General features: G+C 35.9%; 2 protein-coding genes and 4 non-coding genes across 6 annotated transcripts; 2 read left to right on the top strand and 4 right to left on the bottom strand.

Annotated features, from left to right (window-relative positions):
* Positions 1-792: 792 nt before the first annotated feature.
* LOC103338492 (thioredoxin-like 1-2, chloroplastic) lies at positions 793-2,619 on the top strand. The gene is made up of 4 exons (XM_008241703.2): positions 793-1,398; positions 1,528-1,710; positions 1,851-2,015; positions 2,121-2,619. Exons 1-4 carry the CDS (start codon positions 1,159-1,161, stop codon positions 2,376-2,378), a joined length of 846 nt encoding a protein of 281 aa, XP_008239925.2. The 5' UTR covers positions 793-1,158; the 3' UTR covers positions 2,379-2,619.
* Positions 2,620-5,457: 2,838 nt separating this feature from the next.
* Positions 5,458-5,536, bottom strand: LOC148915382 (small nucleolar RNA snoR122). The gene has a single exon (XR_016122427.1). It is a non-coding gene; the product is annotated as a small nucleolar RNA snoR122 (small nucleolar RNA).
* A 43-nt stretch (positions 5,537-5,579) lies between these two features.
* Positions 5,580-5,664, bottom strand: LOC148915381 (small nucleolar RNA R44/J54/Z268 family). The gene has a single exon (XR_016122421.1). It is a non-coding gene; the product is annotated as a small nucleolar RNA R44/J54/Z268 family (small nucleolar RNA).
* A 164-nt stretch (positions 5,665-5,828) lies between these two features.
* Positions 5,829-5,914, bottom strand: LOC148915380 (small nucleolar RNA R44/J54/Z268 family). Its single transcript, XR_016122420.1, has one exon. It is a non-coding gene; the product is annotated as a small nucleolar RNA R44/J54/Z268 family (small nucleolar RNA).
* Positions 5,915-6,166: 252 nt separating this feature from the next.
* LOC148915379 (small nucleolar RNA Z267) lies at positions 6,167-6,238 on the bottom strand. The gene has a single exon (XR_016122409.1). It is a non-coding gene; the product is annotated as a small nucleolar RNA Z267 (small nucleolar RNA).
* Positions 6,239-11,163: 4,925 nt separating this feature from the next.
* LOC103338493 (expansin-A1-like) lies at positions 11,164-12,917 on the top strand. The gene is made up of 3 exons (XM_008241704.3): positions 11,164-11,422; positions 11,511-11,823; positions 12,263-12,917. The coding sequence occupies exons 1-3, from the start codon at positions 11,290-11,292 to the stop codon at positions 12,564-12,566; spliced, it is 750 nt and encodes a 249-aa protein (XP_008239926.1). The 5' UTR covers positions 11,164-11,289; the 3' UTR covers positions 12,567-12,917.
* The last annotated feature ends 1,485 nt before the right edge of the window (positions 12,918-14,402 follow it).

The raw sequence follows: 14,402 nt of genomic DNA, 5'->3' as shown, positions 1-14,402 counted from the left end.
AATTCTTATGTCCGTAGTGTGTTTGCAGTGGATGTTGTTTATTAATTAAAATTTTCTTCTCTCTATAATATTTTAATAACCATGTGGTTGTTAGATGCTGCGATTTGTCATTTGTTAAGGCCTAATCAGGGCACTTAGCACAGAGCATCTCATGGTCATTTGTTTATTAAGCTCCCTTATAATAGTAAAATTCATCCCCCTTGCATGGTTTGCGTCTTGTAATGGACTGGAATTAGGACTTTACCTGTTGTTTAACTATATATAAATCCTGCATTAAGAAAACTATACATAAATCCTATTTCTCTCAAAACTATTTATAAAAACGAAATTTTTCATCAGAAAAGACTTGGAATTTTATATTTAAAAAAAGACTTTTATTTACCAAAATAGCATTTGGAAAAAAGAAAAAGTCAAATAAACAGAGGGATTTTACTCCTTCCGTGCAGTGTAAAAAGAGAAGAGGGATTTGTCATCTTATCCAAAATTCGAAGAGGCAGACACAGTCAGCTACGCGTTTTATCCGCTTTTCATAATTTCATGGGGAATATTCCATTGAAAATACACAACAGAAACATTTACCGGTAATAATATAGCAAATTGTTTAAAACATGGCCAGCTCAAATTCCAAAACTCAACCCAAAATTACAAAAAAAGGAGAAAAAAAACCCTAAAATATAACACAAATCATCTTTAATTCCGGTAAGAGGATATACACGTCAACATTCAAGACAGAGCTAAAATTCAGTGTCATTTATCCAAATTATAAAGGGAAAATAAAATGTGGATAAGAGTAAAATCCTAATCAGAAAGACCCCACCTACCCTTTTTTCCTTTTCTAAATACCCACTTCTTTCTTCTTCTTCTTCCTCCTCTCCTCTCCTCTCCCTCTCCAAAGTTTTCAAAGAACAAAGCACTTCTCTCTCTCTCTCTCTCTCTCTCTCTCAAGCCACAATTAGATAGGTTACTTGTCACAAAGATCACACCTTTTTCTTCAAAGCTTGCACTTTTTGTTGAAAAGCATAAATCTTGCTCAAGGTTTTATTGCAAGGGATCTCTTTTCAGCCATATTCCAACCATTTTGATTCAGAAAGTTGGAAAGGTTGAAGTGGGTTTTTCTTGTTTCCTGCTCTCAGAAAAGGTGTCTGATTTAACCTAGCTATGGGATTCTCATCACAGAGTGGTTTCTATATTTCTGGGTTGGATGAGATTACACTTGGCTCCAAATCCAAAGGGGATTATAGGTTTTGTCCCCCCTTCAATTCTTCACAATATAAGGATTCAAATTCAAGAGCTTTTCCTGTGTTGAGTTGTGATTTCTTGGGCAAACCCATTATTGTCTCAGATCAAAAGGGTTTTGAGCATTGGAAGGTCAAAACGCCAAGCGATTTCTCAGTTCATGTATGTAAAGTTTTCTTTTTTTCCTTTCTCTATTTTGGCTTTTGGCTTTTGGCATTTGTAGATTTTTGTGTTTCCATACTGCATTATTATTTTGGCCTTCAACAAATAATTGTTAATATCTGGTTTCAGGCTCAAGCATCTATCTGTGTAAGCCGAGCTATGAAATGGTGGGAGAAGACCCTTCATCCCAACATGGTGGAGATCCATTCTGCTCAAGAACTTGTTGATTCCTTGAAGAACGCTGGGGATAGATTGGTTGTAGTTGACTTCTACTCACCTGGTTGTGGAGGTTGCAGAGCTCTCCATCCCAAGGTATATTTTATTTTCAGTTTATGTTCTAGAGACCAAATAACCAATTCATATATTTCTGTTTAGAGAAAACCCACCTCGAAATTATAGCAATCTAATTTATTTTGTGAAATTTGTTAACCAACAATTATCCATTTTCACAGATCTGTCAGCAGGCTGAATTGAACCCAGATGCAATTTTTCTTAAAGTTAACTATGAGGAGCTCAAGACTATGTGTCATGCCCTCAACATTCATGTGCTACCATTCTTTAGGTTTTACAAAGGTGCAGAAGGTCGTGTATGTAGCTTCAGCTGCACCAATGCCACTGTAAGTATTTCCCTAAATCAATCTTCTTTCTTAAGTTTCAATATCAACGCATTTAGCAGATGTGTTTGTGGATCAAAATACTAAGTTAAAATTCTTATTTGACAGATTAAGAAATTCAAAGATGCCATGGCAAAACATGGGACTGGCCGTTGTAATCTTGGGGGCCCAGCAAAAGGTTTAGATGAATCTGAGATGTTAAAGTTAGCTTCAATGGGTGAATTATCAACAACATCAACATCTCCTTCCATGAAGGAAGAAAGAGTGGAGGATCTAGTCACAGAAATTATAGATATGGCTGGTGTTTGGAGCAATGCAAGCCATAATATAGAGCTTCAAGAAGAAAGTTCCATGGTGAAACTTTAAAGCAGCTCTCTATCTCTGGGACAGTTCCTACTTGGTGGTGGTGTTGTACATATCTTTTAATTTTTTGGGTTTTCCATAAGCAGGGGCTCTGGCTTTTTTACATTGAGCCCTGCAAGTTTGGTTAATCTTATTATTAGATTGGATATTGTGATCTGATTAATGATTTTTAATCAGATCAAGCTTGTTATTTCTTCCAATTTGCTTGTGGTAGAATATGGAGTTATGGATTTGGTACCTAGAACAGTTTTGCATTTGTCCAAAAGCCCTTCCATTCACCTACAAATACATGGGCAATGCTTTGTTTTTCCAAGATGTGTATTGGCAATAATCCATCAATCTTTAGTGGGTCCTGGGAATGATCTGTTTCCAAGTTCCAAACTTTAAGATTTAGTCAATAATTACAGCTAAGTATTCAAAAATTAAATTAAATTATAATCATATGGGTCATCAAATCAGGCAGTTGGTCATTTGTGGCCACCCTTGAATGTTGACAAGAGTCGAATTTTCGTGTTGACAATAGCTAAACTTCATTGCTTTTGAAAACTCAACTCAAAGGCTGGATTATGATAGGACTTGGCTTTTCTAGAGGAGATTCCGGTCTTGGCATTTCCAAAGTTTGTATTGTTTTCAACATCTTGTTCCACAATTTCCAATATAGTAATATATTTCGAGTGCTGCTAAACGAACCCTAAAATTAACTGAGTACACCCTATTGTCAAACTATGTATTGAATTACTAATTTATCCTATAAAATAATCAAAAAGTATATATTGAATTGTGAAACAAATATAATTTTAGTAAGTACACCCTACTCACTAATTCCGAGACTCTACATTTAGCATCGGTGCATTTATACGCATTTAAGTCAATACTAACCACTAGATTAATCTAATGAATTCTAATAAGTCCACATCAACAAATTGTACTAACATAAAACTCACAATTTTCATTGTATCCAATACTTTTGAAATATAAATAAATATATCATCAAACATAAACACCTTCCCGACCCAACCCACTTACCCCACTACTAGCTAGCCATGTGATTCTATCTCTCTCTCTCTCTCTCTGAATTTTGGATGATGGGACTCTCAACAAGGCCTACGAATTGAAGTCCTCCATCGTTAGGAGGTAGTTATTGCTGGAACATTTTATTTTTTTATTTTTTATTTCATAAGTATTGGCTAAGAAGGTGCAAATGGTGAGTGAGTTTTAGGTTAATACAATTATGGTGACGTGTGCTTATTATAATTCATTAGATTAATTTTATAGTTAGTATTTGTTTAAAAGGGTGTTGTGTGATAGTGTATTAGGGTGTATCAGAGATATTTTTGGTAGTTAAATATAATGTACTTAGTTAATTTTACATTTAAGATTAAAATATTATGGTGTAATTAGATCAATGAGTGTATTCAATTAATTTTAGAGTTCGACTACCAGCCCTCTATATTTCCCAAAAGTTGAACAAACGTTTCACATGAAAAAATCATTTTTCCTTTTTGAATTGTTTATTTGCAGTGGAAACTAAGTCATACACTTTGAACCAAAAAAAATTTGGCATTCAGACAAAACTAAATAGGGAAACAAATAATGCTTTTTGCTGGTCAGGTCACGTACCGGTGGCACTGACGTGGATTACCAAGAATCCAACTCTGCGTGGGTCCCAGGGAAGTGGGTTGGGCGCCATCCCTATATGGCTATTCTGGCTACATACTAGGAAATATCTTGCAGAAACCAGGCTATCTATTCCAACGCGGTTTCCAGTTTCCACTTCCATGTTACTGGACAAAGGGATGGTTTTACCATCAAAGTAAATTTAGGTTTTAGTTATAAAAAAACTTTCACTTTTTAAAAAAACCAATTTTTTTTTTGAAAAGACAGAAAAACCTCTCAACTTTCAAATCAAAGACATGCAAATGTGAAAGATTCTTTAGAAAATCCAAAAATAAATAAGAACAATTTTATCCATTTTGGCTTCTTTTAAAAATTCTCTCTCCTTCTGCTTTTTCCAAAGTCTCCCGCATCTAAAATTATTAATCCAGCCCATATCATCTAATTCTCATTTTAGAATTCAAATTTTTTTTTTTTTGAACAGAGTAGATTCATTGATATGAAGACAGATACAAGATTACACAAGAAGAGTACTGCCCCAAAAAGAGGGTTCTTGCAGACAAGAAAGTAGAAATAAAAACAATCAGTGCAACTCCATATGTAATTTTAGAATTCAATTAGTAGGTACATTTGCAAACATCAACGTAAATCGAAGCATTTACCTAATCATAAATTCTTGGTACTCTTTCTGGGCTTAGGAAACAATAACCCACTAGGCCTGTGTACTTAAGGGCAAACAAACAGCCCTAGCCTTGGGCTCCAGGTAATCCAGTTCATGAAGAATGGGCTGCAAGAACGCCCACAAAGAACCTATTTACATTCTTCTTTTTTTTGGTCGAAACCAATTTCCATTCTAAAACACATGAGAATTATATTATTGCTTATAGATTAATGAAGTTAAGTCATTTCACATTCTTCTCAATCTTAATCATTTTCACTAAGCTTAGAAATTAGTGAATTTAAGTCATTTTAAGAGAGGTTTGTCAATAAAATCTCCTTTCTAAGCCCGAGACCGAGTGTCGAAAACATTCTTTGGGTGCTCATAGGCGGTAACAAATGGGGAACATGGATGATCAGCAGCTCTTCTTCAAACAGTCACTGAAATCAGCGGATTGTGAAAACTTTATACGATGCTTAGATTAGATACTTGAACACAAAAATTCAGTTGTTTATACGACACTTGAAAAACAAAACCAAGAACCAAACAACAGAAATTAAATAGTGTGAAAGCCTTCATATACTATCCAGCGTGAACGATTATTTCATGAGGCGCTTTTGGAGCCCAATACTATGTTAAGCTTCCACAAAAGCACCCTTCAAATCTCCGTTCTTTTGTTGCAATCATTAGGCTCTGTTTTTCTCAAAACCAATTCTTACACTAAAAAGATCATGTCATTTGATCTTACGAACCACAAATGTTTCAAACAAGCAAAAATAAATCAGATTTCCAAACGGAAAACAGAGAGAATGCCTCAGAGGTAGTGACAATAGCATATATCATCATAATTATCTCTGATAATACGTGCATTTTAACTGCATCATTGGCAAAAGTTTTAATTTAAAAGAAAATTCATTCAATTCAAGTAATGTTGTGCATCAGAGAGATTCCCATTGACAAATCACCATCCTCCCAAAGGAGTTCTGATGTCCCTGTCTGTTTATCGTCACTTGCACAAATAACTTAGACATACACAACATCAGATCAATTGGCATAATGATTAAACACAATCAAAACAAATTACCACCAACATTCCTACCAGCACAACTCAAATTTATGAAACCAACATAAGCAAACAATTACACAAGAACACAAATCCAGTGCAGTGCAAAAATGTTGAAAATGCATCAGAGAGATTCCCATTAGACTAAGTCATCACCCTCCGAAGAGTGCAGATGTCCCTGTCTGTTTTATCGTCACTTGCAATCCCAAACACAATCAATTCTCATTCTTATTATCAAAACCTTCACTTGCATAAACAAGTTTGCATGGTAAAAATCCAAACTTTCCGGCATAACAACTAAAGATAAGAAATTTCAGCGAAACCAGGCAATAAATTTGCTTGACCAGGGTTTTGGGCTAAGCCCAACTCCAAAGTTTTCCTCAGCCAAATAACAAAATCAACAATTCAGAAAAAATTCAGGGAACAAGAACAGAAACAGTGCAGTAATCATAAAGCCTCATGCCTCAGAGTAAATTTGTTTCATAGAAATTAATCTCAAAGTATATTTAACACCATCACAGGCATAGGTAGGCACACTTCTTAATACTAGCCTTAAACAATGAAAACAAACACAGAGCAAAACAATACAAGATGAGAATGCTTCGCAATACTGAGAATTGGCTATGAATCTCAAATTCAAAGTGGGAGGTGAGAAGCGGCATACAAGGATGGTGCAGAAGAGGAGAAGGGTTCTAGACTTCTGAGTTAGGGTTTTGATCGATAGTGATCATATATAAATAGTTTGGGTACAGCAAATTAGGGCACAACATAAAGGCCGCACTTTGATAAGGACCGTCGATCTGTAATGTAAAGGCACGGCAGAAATTGGTAATGGGTCAAATGGCCCAGAGGCCCAAAATCTAGGTGCAACAGAGGAACCAAGTAAAATGGGCCAAGGCCTGGTAGCTCCTAACAATTCCAAGGGCCTTCAGAACAAATTATCCGAGATCCAGACTTGGGCCTTTGAAATAAGTTTCATTGATTTATATTATGAATTGATAAGTACTGTTAAAGATGCACAATTTTTGTACCGCTGAATATGAGTTGTACCTAGCTTTTTTTCTTTTGACATCGTTAAGACGTGGACTTGAACCCATAACTACTTGGAATTGGAAGCACACTAGAAATCTAGGTTAATTCAACTAACACCCTATTGATAGTTGTATTATACCCAACTAAAACTGAGGAATATATTCTCAACATGTCCCGTTAAAACCGTTTAGTTAATATATATGAATGAGTAAACGCTCTCAAATTTAATCGATTACAGATATGATCTTTAAAATATGAATGATTTCGATTATAACATATGTATGATGAAAATTCGTAAATCACTCCTTTATGAACAAGGAGGTAGACCCTTATCCCTTCCCATATTTTCATGCTTTACATATCTGGCTAATGGCATTGGTATCTATCTCCCCATAAAGCTGCTTTAGCAAGATAAGAGAGGCGGCGCCGAGAAGACTGAAGAGTTGTCTAGAAATTAAACTTCGATTATCTTCACCTCTAATGTCGTTAATAGCGGTTTGACAGACAAACTTAATCAACTTTCCAACTGCATGCCAACGATATTATTCAGACCTCTTTACGTATTATTCCTTGAATTCCGGCGGCTTGTTTTCACTTTTGTATATGTTCGTTAACTTTACCATGCTCAAACAAACAAGTTATTAGAAACTAAATATAGTAAGTAATCAATGATCATCAAAGTACATTGAATGTGGATTGCTCACGTCTTTTAACTTACTTTTCCTTAATTAACACCGAAAGTTTTTAACAAAGAATAATCTATATATATCTTTTCTTTTTCCTTATAGTTTGCCTCCCTAAGTAAATAGAGTCAATGGAGGATTGACCATATGTAGGATTTATCAGCAACTACTATTATGATAAATTAAATTTTATAAAATTAGAAGGTTATGCAAACTTTTCCGCTTCGCCACATACAAGGGCAGAATTATGAATTTTTCAACGTGTGTCTATTCAAGTTGTGCCATGCGCTTATTGAGAGAATACAACTGCCAAAAGATAGCAAAGAATTAAACAGACTTGAGAAAAATAATATTTTTTTAATGTGTTGTAGTTTATGGTGGTCTATATAGTTTTTTTTTTTCTTCAAAAATCTTTCCTTAAACAAACCATCAGACTTCATATTTCCTTAATGTTTTGTAGTTGCTAGTTTGCCATATATATAGGTTTGTTTTTTTCTTCAAAACTCAACCTAGGCTATAGCCCACCATAGCCTTGTGGGTGGTTCCGCTAATGGCCAGATATAAATTCAAATAAGCTACATATATACAAAGAGCGTTCGATGAGAGATCTATCAAATAAACTTATTTGAGGGACACTATTGTAAGGCCTACTCCGGATTGTATTTCACTAATGCAAACCGTCTATTTTATATATATTCATTCAAAGATCATCTCTATAATAAAAAATCACTTAAATCCGATTTCATATTATGTATATATATTCTCTCCTTCTGTTTGCCGTTTATATTGACTTATAGCTAGCTATCACACATGCTCAGACCTTTTTTTTCCAGCTCTGTAATGATACGGATCGCATGATTTCATATTTTGTCCAAAAACTTAGTAGCCGTGAATGAAAGAAGTCACAGGCTCTCTCTGGACACCAACGTTTTGATGTTTTATGCACGTACTGCAATAATTTTCATATATTTGCATAAATTTATATTGTCAGAACGTAAATCTAAACCACACACGATTTTAATCAACGGGGCACAGTTTTAACATTAACAATCTCAATAATTTACACAAATTAATATCAATGTGAGTCTTGAAAGCGGTTTGTTTATGATTGATATTACACATGCATGCACGGGGTCAACATTAGGCAATTTCCATGATATAGATGTAAAGTAGTGTGATGATTTTCATGATATGATTTTCCAGGTTTTGGGTTCGATCAGTAGTGAGGAAAGAATCTGTGATAGATAAGGAAAGATCAGAATAGAGAGAAAAGACAATCTGATTGGTAAAGCTACAGCTCGAAATGGCGATCGAGTATCCCATGAAAGAAGCCAAATGAGTGCAGAACGTACGTGTTCCATTCCATGATAAAAACCCTTCAAGTTGCTTTTCATGGAGAGCCGACGTAAGCTAAGCTAGCTATATGTGGCACCACCATTCCACTCCAATCTCTTTTTAGTCAACTCTCTTTATTATCTTTATTTGCATTTTTTTTTCTGTTCTTGTTTGTTTTTTCCTTTTTCCTTTTTCCTTTTTTCTTTCTAGAAATTGAATTCTCCATTTCTTTCCAACAACCTCATTCTACAACTTATGTGACAGTATGACTTTGTGCATTGGAAAGTTTCTATGTTGAAGAGATGCAACTTTAGAATTTGAGTCGTTGAATCAATTAATATTGTTGACTACATATATATATTAATTCTACAGGTCTAATTTTACGTTATATATTATATATACCCTTTCATTAGGGTACCTTACGAATTGTTTTTCAACGATCCAAACTATCTATTTTTTAGGTCTTCATTTATAGATTATCTTTGCAAAAAATTAAACAAATTTGATACCATTTAGACATCTAATTGTATCCAACAAAATCAATAAATACAGTGATCTTCAAGAAAGTACTAAAATTTTAATAATTTAATTGAGTGGTCAAATGATATCGGATTCAAGTGATTTTTTATAGAGATGATCTTTGAATGAATATCTACAAAATAGATGGTTTCGATTAGTGAAATACAATGAGAAGTATGCCTTATAAAGATGTCCCTCAAAGAAGCTTATTTGAAGAATCTCTCAATACAAGTATATATATATATATATATTCTTTTTGATGTTTGGTAATATAATGGATTCAGAAGATAAGATAGGGTACATACCATACGTTCACCACACCCAATGAATCATGTTCTGGGAGATCGTGCATGGCAACCATTCATGACTTCAAAGAAAAACACAAAAATTATATATATATATTATATTAGTTTAGCATAACTAATTAATACTTACATGTTACATTACAATATTTAATTATTTAATTTAGCAGCTTGAAGAAGAATAATATTGGAGAACAGGTATATTTAGTATTATATACTATATAGCAAAAGTAGGCGGATGCATGCAGATATACATATGCATCCTTATGATTGCTATTTTCAATTAACTATGAATATTTCACATGCATGCAACTCTGGGAGATTGGTTTAATAAATTTGCAGCTTTTGCAGAAACCAGTTGCAATAAATTAAATGAAATTATTTTATAATAAATGAGACGTTGAGTTGTTGTGGAGTTTTCTCACCTGGCCCTACTCCTCCTCCCCCTTCCTCCTCCTCCTGTCTCCTGTTGTAACAGACTGAGCCTGCTTATCATCATCAACATTTCATCACCCACGTTACCAAAAACAAGAAGTAAAGAAAAGGAAACGTTTTCCCATCAGCCATGTGCTCTCCAAGTGTCTGCAGCACTAGTGTCAAACCGATAACATTGAATGCATGAGTGAGAACGCTGTGTTTTGTGTTTAGAAGATGATGCCCCTTGCACAATAACCGGGTCAAAGTTTCTAATGTATTTGAAGACAAGGACCTGTAAAATATTGGTCAACACTCAACAGCCCTACCATGTTTGATTTGGCAATTTGTCGGTTTAAAGATATCATGTAATTTTCCAGATTGAATCTACCCAAAAATTCCATGATAAATACCAACATTTCAATGCCACTGCTGAAGCCTTAGGCATTCCTAGGTAGGCTAGCTACTGATCGTGGTCAGTGTGTATGAGTAAATCCCCCTCCTCCTTCCGACTTTTGACACAAAAAAAAAAAAAAAGTAAAAAGAAGAGACTTTAGTGTACTTTATTGGTAGTTTCCACATGCATTCATTTGGACATATATTGAAAGATAATTTAGAAATTCTGGAAAACTTTATAGGTCGTAGATTTTCCAAAGTAACTATAGCCGCATTACCCTTTTTGACTGGACATTCACGGGACCAATCTGAATATGCATGTGCATTTTTTTAATCTTGCAGAAGAGGCTGAAGCTGCTAAAAAAACAGAGTAAAAGGCAGACTCTGGCCAAATGATTCTGAGCTGCAATTGTAGTAAATAACAGACACAATTAAGTGGTTCTAGTGGGCATGGAAGATATATGTAGCTAACCAATTTTGAATGCAAATTGCAAAACCAGTCTGGGGGCTTGAACCTTAATAATACTTCAACTTCAATCGTTGAATCTGTATGAATTTTACAGAAGAAGTTACCAAACACACAGAGAGTAGTTCCAAAACCACGTGGTTTCAAAGAAGTGTGCTTTGGTTCCTCAGACACATACACTAAACCTCTTACACATGGCGGTTTAAGGTCCCCACACCTCAAAAGTTTAGTGTCAGTTAGTTGCTGTGACGTCTGCCTAAGCAAACAAAGCTCTGTTTCTCCTCCCCTCCTCCCACCATCTATTTATCCCCCCCACTCTCCTCCACTTCTCCTCACAACTCCCAGCCCTCCTCTGCTCCTCTTTCCCTTCTTTCTCTTTCTTCATTTGCTCTCTTTCTCAAACTTCCAAAAGGTCTGCCTCTGCTTCAAAACATGGCAGTTCTTAGGCTTGTCTTGGTTGGTTTTCTTCTTCTTTCTCTGAGCTCCTCTGCTTATGGCTCTGATGGGGGCTGGGTTAATGCGCATGCCACTTTCTATGGAGGAGGTGATGCCTCTGGCACAATGGGTAAGCATAAAAGCTCCTGAAAACCAATTGGTTAAGTAATTTTTCTGAGTACCCACCCATGAATTAATTTTTGATGCCCAAATTGCAGGTGGGGCTTGTGGATATGGCAACCTGTATAGCCAAGGGTATGGAACCAACACAGCAGCTCTGAGCACTGCCCTGTTCAACAATGGCCTAAGCTGCGGGGCTTGCTTTGAGATTAGGTGTGCTAGTGATCCAAAATGGTGTCTTCCAGGCTCAATTTTCGTCACAGCCACCAACTTCTGCCCTCCAAACAATGCCCTCCCCAACAATGCAGGCGGTTGGTGCAACCCTCCACAGCAACATTTTGATCTTGCCCAGCCAGTCTTCCAGCGGATTGCTCAATACAGAGCTGGGATTGTGCCTGTGTCTTACCGAAGGTATGAATTTCAGGTCTCATGCCTCATTTGTTTTTGTTTTTTTGTCATAATTTTTGTTTATGTTTATGTTTATGTTTCCTTTCACTCCACCCTAGTAACAGGGTTTTTTTTGTAATTCAGTAAAACAAATTTATAATTTATAGTGGTTTTAGTTTCTCCACATTTAAATGGCAAGTTTTAAAATGGGGCAATGAAACGGGGATAGGCGATATAATATAAGGCAAGGGTCTTGCAGCTAAAGTGATTAAAGGGCATTTGCCAATCCATGCCAGATCCCCCAACCCCCAAATATACATCAGCTTTCAATTTATCTTTTAAATCATCAGCTTTTAATTTATCTTTTATATCATCAGCTTTTCTAGTTTTTTAAATTTCCAAAACTACCCCTCAATTGCCAAGACTGATTACTTTTCTTTTTTCAATGTCTATTTTTTTGTAGGGTCCCATGCATAAAGAAGGGAGGCATAAGATTCACAATCAACGGCCACTCATACTTCAATCTGATACTGATCACAAACGTCGGAGGTGCCGGAGATGTTCATGCAGTTTCCATCAAAGGGTCAAAAACTGGTTGGCAAACCATGTCTAGGAACTGGGGGCAGAATTGGCAGAGCAACTCTTATCTGAATGGCCAGAGCCTCTCCTTCAAGGTCACCACCAGCGACGGCCGCACCGTCGTCGCCAACAACGTTGCTCCTGCCGGCTGGTCATTTGGCCAGACATTCAGCGGCGTACAATTCTGAAACAACACAAAACTTAACAAGTTAAAACCGCCATGTTGGTGGTGTCACACTGTCTAGAGTTAGTTTTAGAGTCGAAATGGGAAAAAAGGGCTTATTATTTTAAGATGGCCATTTTATCATTTAAAAATTAAAGGGTTATGTGGTCATTGTGCTTTGTTCTGCTTTCTTTTTGGGAAAGGCAGGCAAAGAAAGAGAGAGAGATTTGGCAGCGGTGGGCATAAACCACCCGCCACTTTTTTGTTAGGTTAAGTTTGCTTTGGTTTAATTTCATTGTAACGCAGTTTTATTTTGAATTACTTGTATGGTTTGGTGAATAAAATCTTCCTCATGAAGAGTTGCCCAAAATTTTCATTCATCTATCTATCTATGAGTGTAGATGTTTTCTTTTAATTAATCACCATTCTCATTTAATCTGAAGTTGAAATTCCTGCTTCATAATTAAGACTAATATAATTTTCTGGTTTGCTGCACCCACCCTTTGTGGTTGGGGGGCCTTACTAACCCGAGGGTAGGGGTGTGCTTGTGCGACTTCACTCAAGGTGAGCAGCCCAAGAGTCAGGACCACTATGCCTTATTTGAGAATATTTCAATCAAACAATTAATCACTTTAATGTCATGCTTAGTTACAGGCTCACGCTAATAAGACTAAGAGCATCCACAATGATGCTCTCTATGTCTTAGCTAAAAATATAAGAAAACTATTTAAGGAGCTCTCTAAAAAAATTCAACTCCAACCATACTCCATAATTTGGAGAGTTATAAATGGTATAACTCTTTTTTGATTGGTCCATCTATATTAAAAAAATAAAATAAAAAATAATTAACATGAAATAAAGGTTTGAAATACTCATTAAATAAAGTAGTATTAAATTATAGAGAGCCATTAGGAGTCATTTCTCTCTCCTCAGATTTAAGAGCTCTATAAAACTCTCTATTTTAGAAGGTGATTTAGAAAGCCCGTTGTGAATGCTCTAATGTAATATGGGCGTAAGTCTAAAACTAAACTTGTCATAATTGATAATCTTGGGCCAAGAATCTGTAACCCCTCTCTTTAATATCCATGAAGAATTGGGCTAAAGCCCAAATTCTGAGTAGATGTGGATTTTGACGTGGGCAAATGGGTTTGGGAGGTTAAAACAAGCCCAGGATCTATTTCTCTTAGGATGAAATTTCTGTCACTGCCGGCCCACCCTGTTGCCTAATAATAATATTGTACATTTCCAAAATAATTAGATCAAATCAAAGGGGTAAGTAAATATGCATTTTTCAGTTGCCCCAACTTGGCAAATGATGTTTACAATACTTGTTGCCTTAACCAGACAGGGATCCTATATTTGAGTTGGGAGGCTCATCAGGGTTTTGGGGTACCATGAAATTGGCCTCCAAAGTGAGAAAAAATGGTCTTTGATTGAATGCCAAGTATAGGTTACAAAACCTTTTGCTCAGCCTGAGCACTTTCTTTGTGAATTTAACACACTCACCTCAATTGCTAAGCCTAAGAGGTAGTTTAAGCCAGCCACTTGTCATGCAACTATAGGTTTCCATAGATTCCACGTGGAAGGAGATTCTAATCATCATATCCATATCCTGTTAAAAGAAAAAATCTTCCTACGTGGCCAAAAAGCGGACCCTACAACATCATTTTAAGCCAACAACGACAAAGATATAGATTTGTGGATACAACGCTAGAGATAAAACGATAAGGCTCAAGAGTTCCCATTGGCTAATCTATAGCCTCAAATTCATCCTCACCGTTGGACCCCAAAAATCTTTGCAAACCAACGATCAAGTTCCACCAAAGAACAACCACCACAAGACTCTCATTGACAATTTGAC

The sequence above is a fragment of the Prunus mume genome, linkage group LG7 (assembly GCF_029339155.1).
Source record: "Prunus mume cultivar Tortuosa linkage group LG7, ASM2933915v1, whole genome shotgun sequence".
In the NCBI taxonomy this organism is placed as follows: Eukaryota; Viridiplantae; Streptophyta; class Magnoliopsida; order Rosales; family Rosaceae; genus Prunus; species Prunus mume.
This window is presented reverse-complemented; position numbering and strand designations above follow the sequence as displayed.

Coding starts and splice junctions, on each gene's coding strand:
- LOC103338493 (XM_008241704.3), top strand. CDS start 11,290: ATGGCAGTTCTTAGGCTTGTCTTGGTTGGTTTTCTTCTTCTTTCTCTG. Junction 11,423..11,510: donor TGATGCCTCTGGCACAATGG/GTAAGCATAAAA, acceptor CCCAAATTGCAG/GTGGGGCTTGTGGATATGGC. Junction 11,824..12,262: donor GTGCCTGTGTCTTACCGAAG/GTATGAATTTCA, acceptor ATTTTTTTGTAG/GGTCCCATGCATAAAGAAGG.
- LOC103338492 (XM_008241703.2), top strand. CDS start 1,159: ATGGGATTCTCATCACAGAGTGGTTTCTATATTTCTGGGTTGGATGAG. Junction 1,711..1,850: donor GCAGAGCTCTCCATCCCAAG/GTATATTTTATT, acceptor CCATTTTCACAG/ATCTGTCAGCAGGCTGAATT. Junction 2,016..2,120: donor TCAGCTGCACCAATGCCACT/GTAAGTATTTCC, acceptor CTTATTTGACAG/ATTAAGAAATTCAAAGATGC.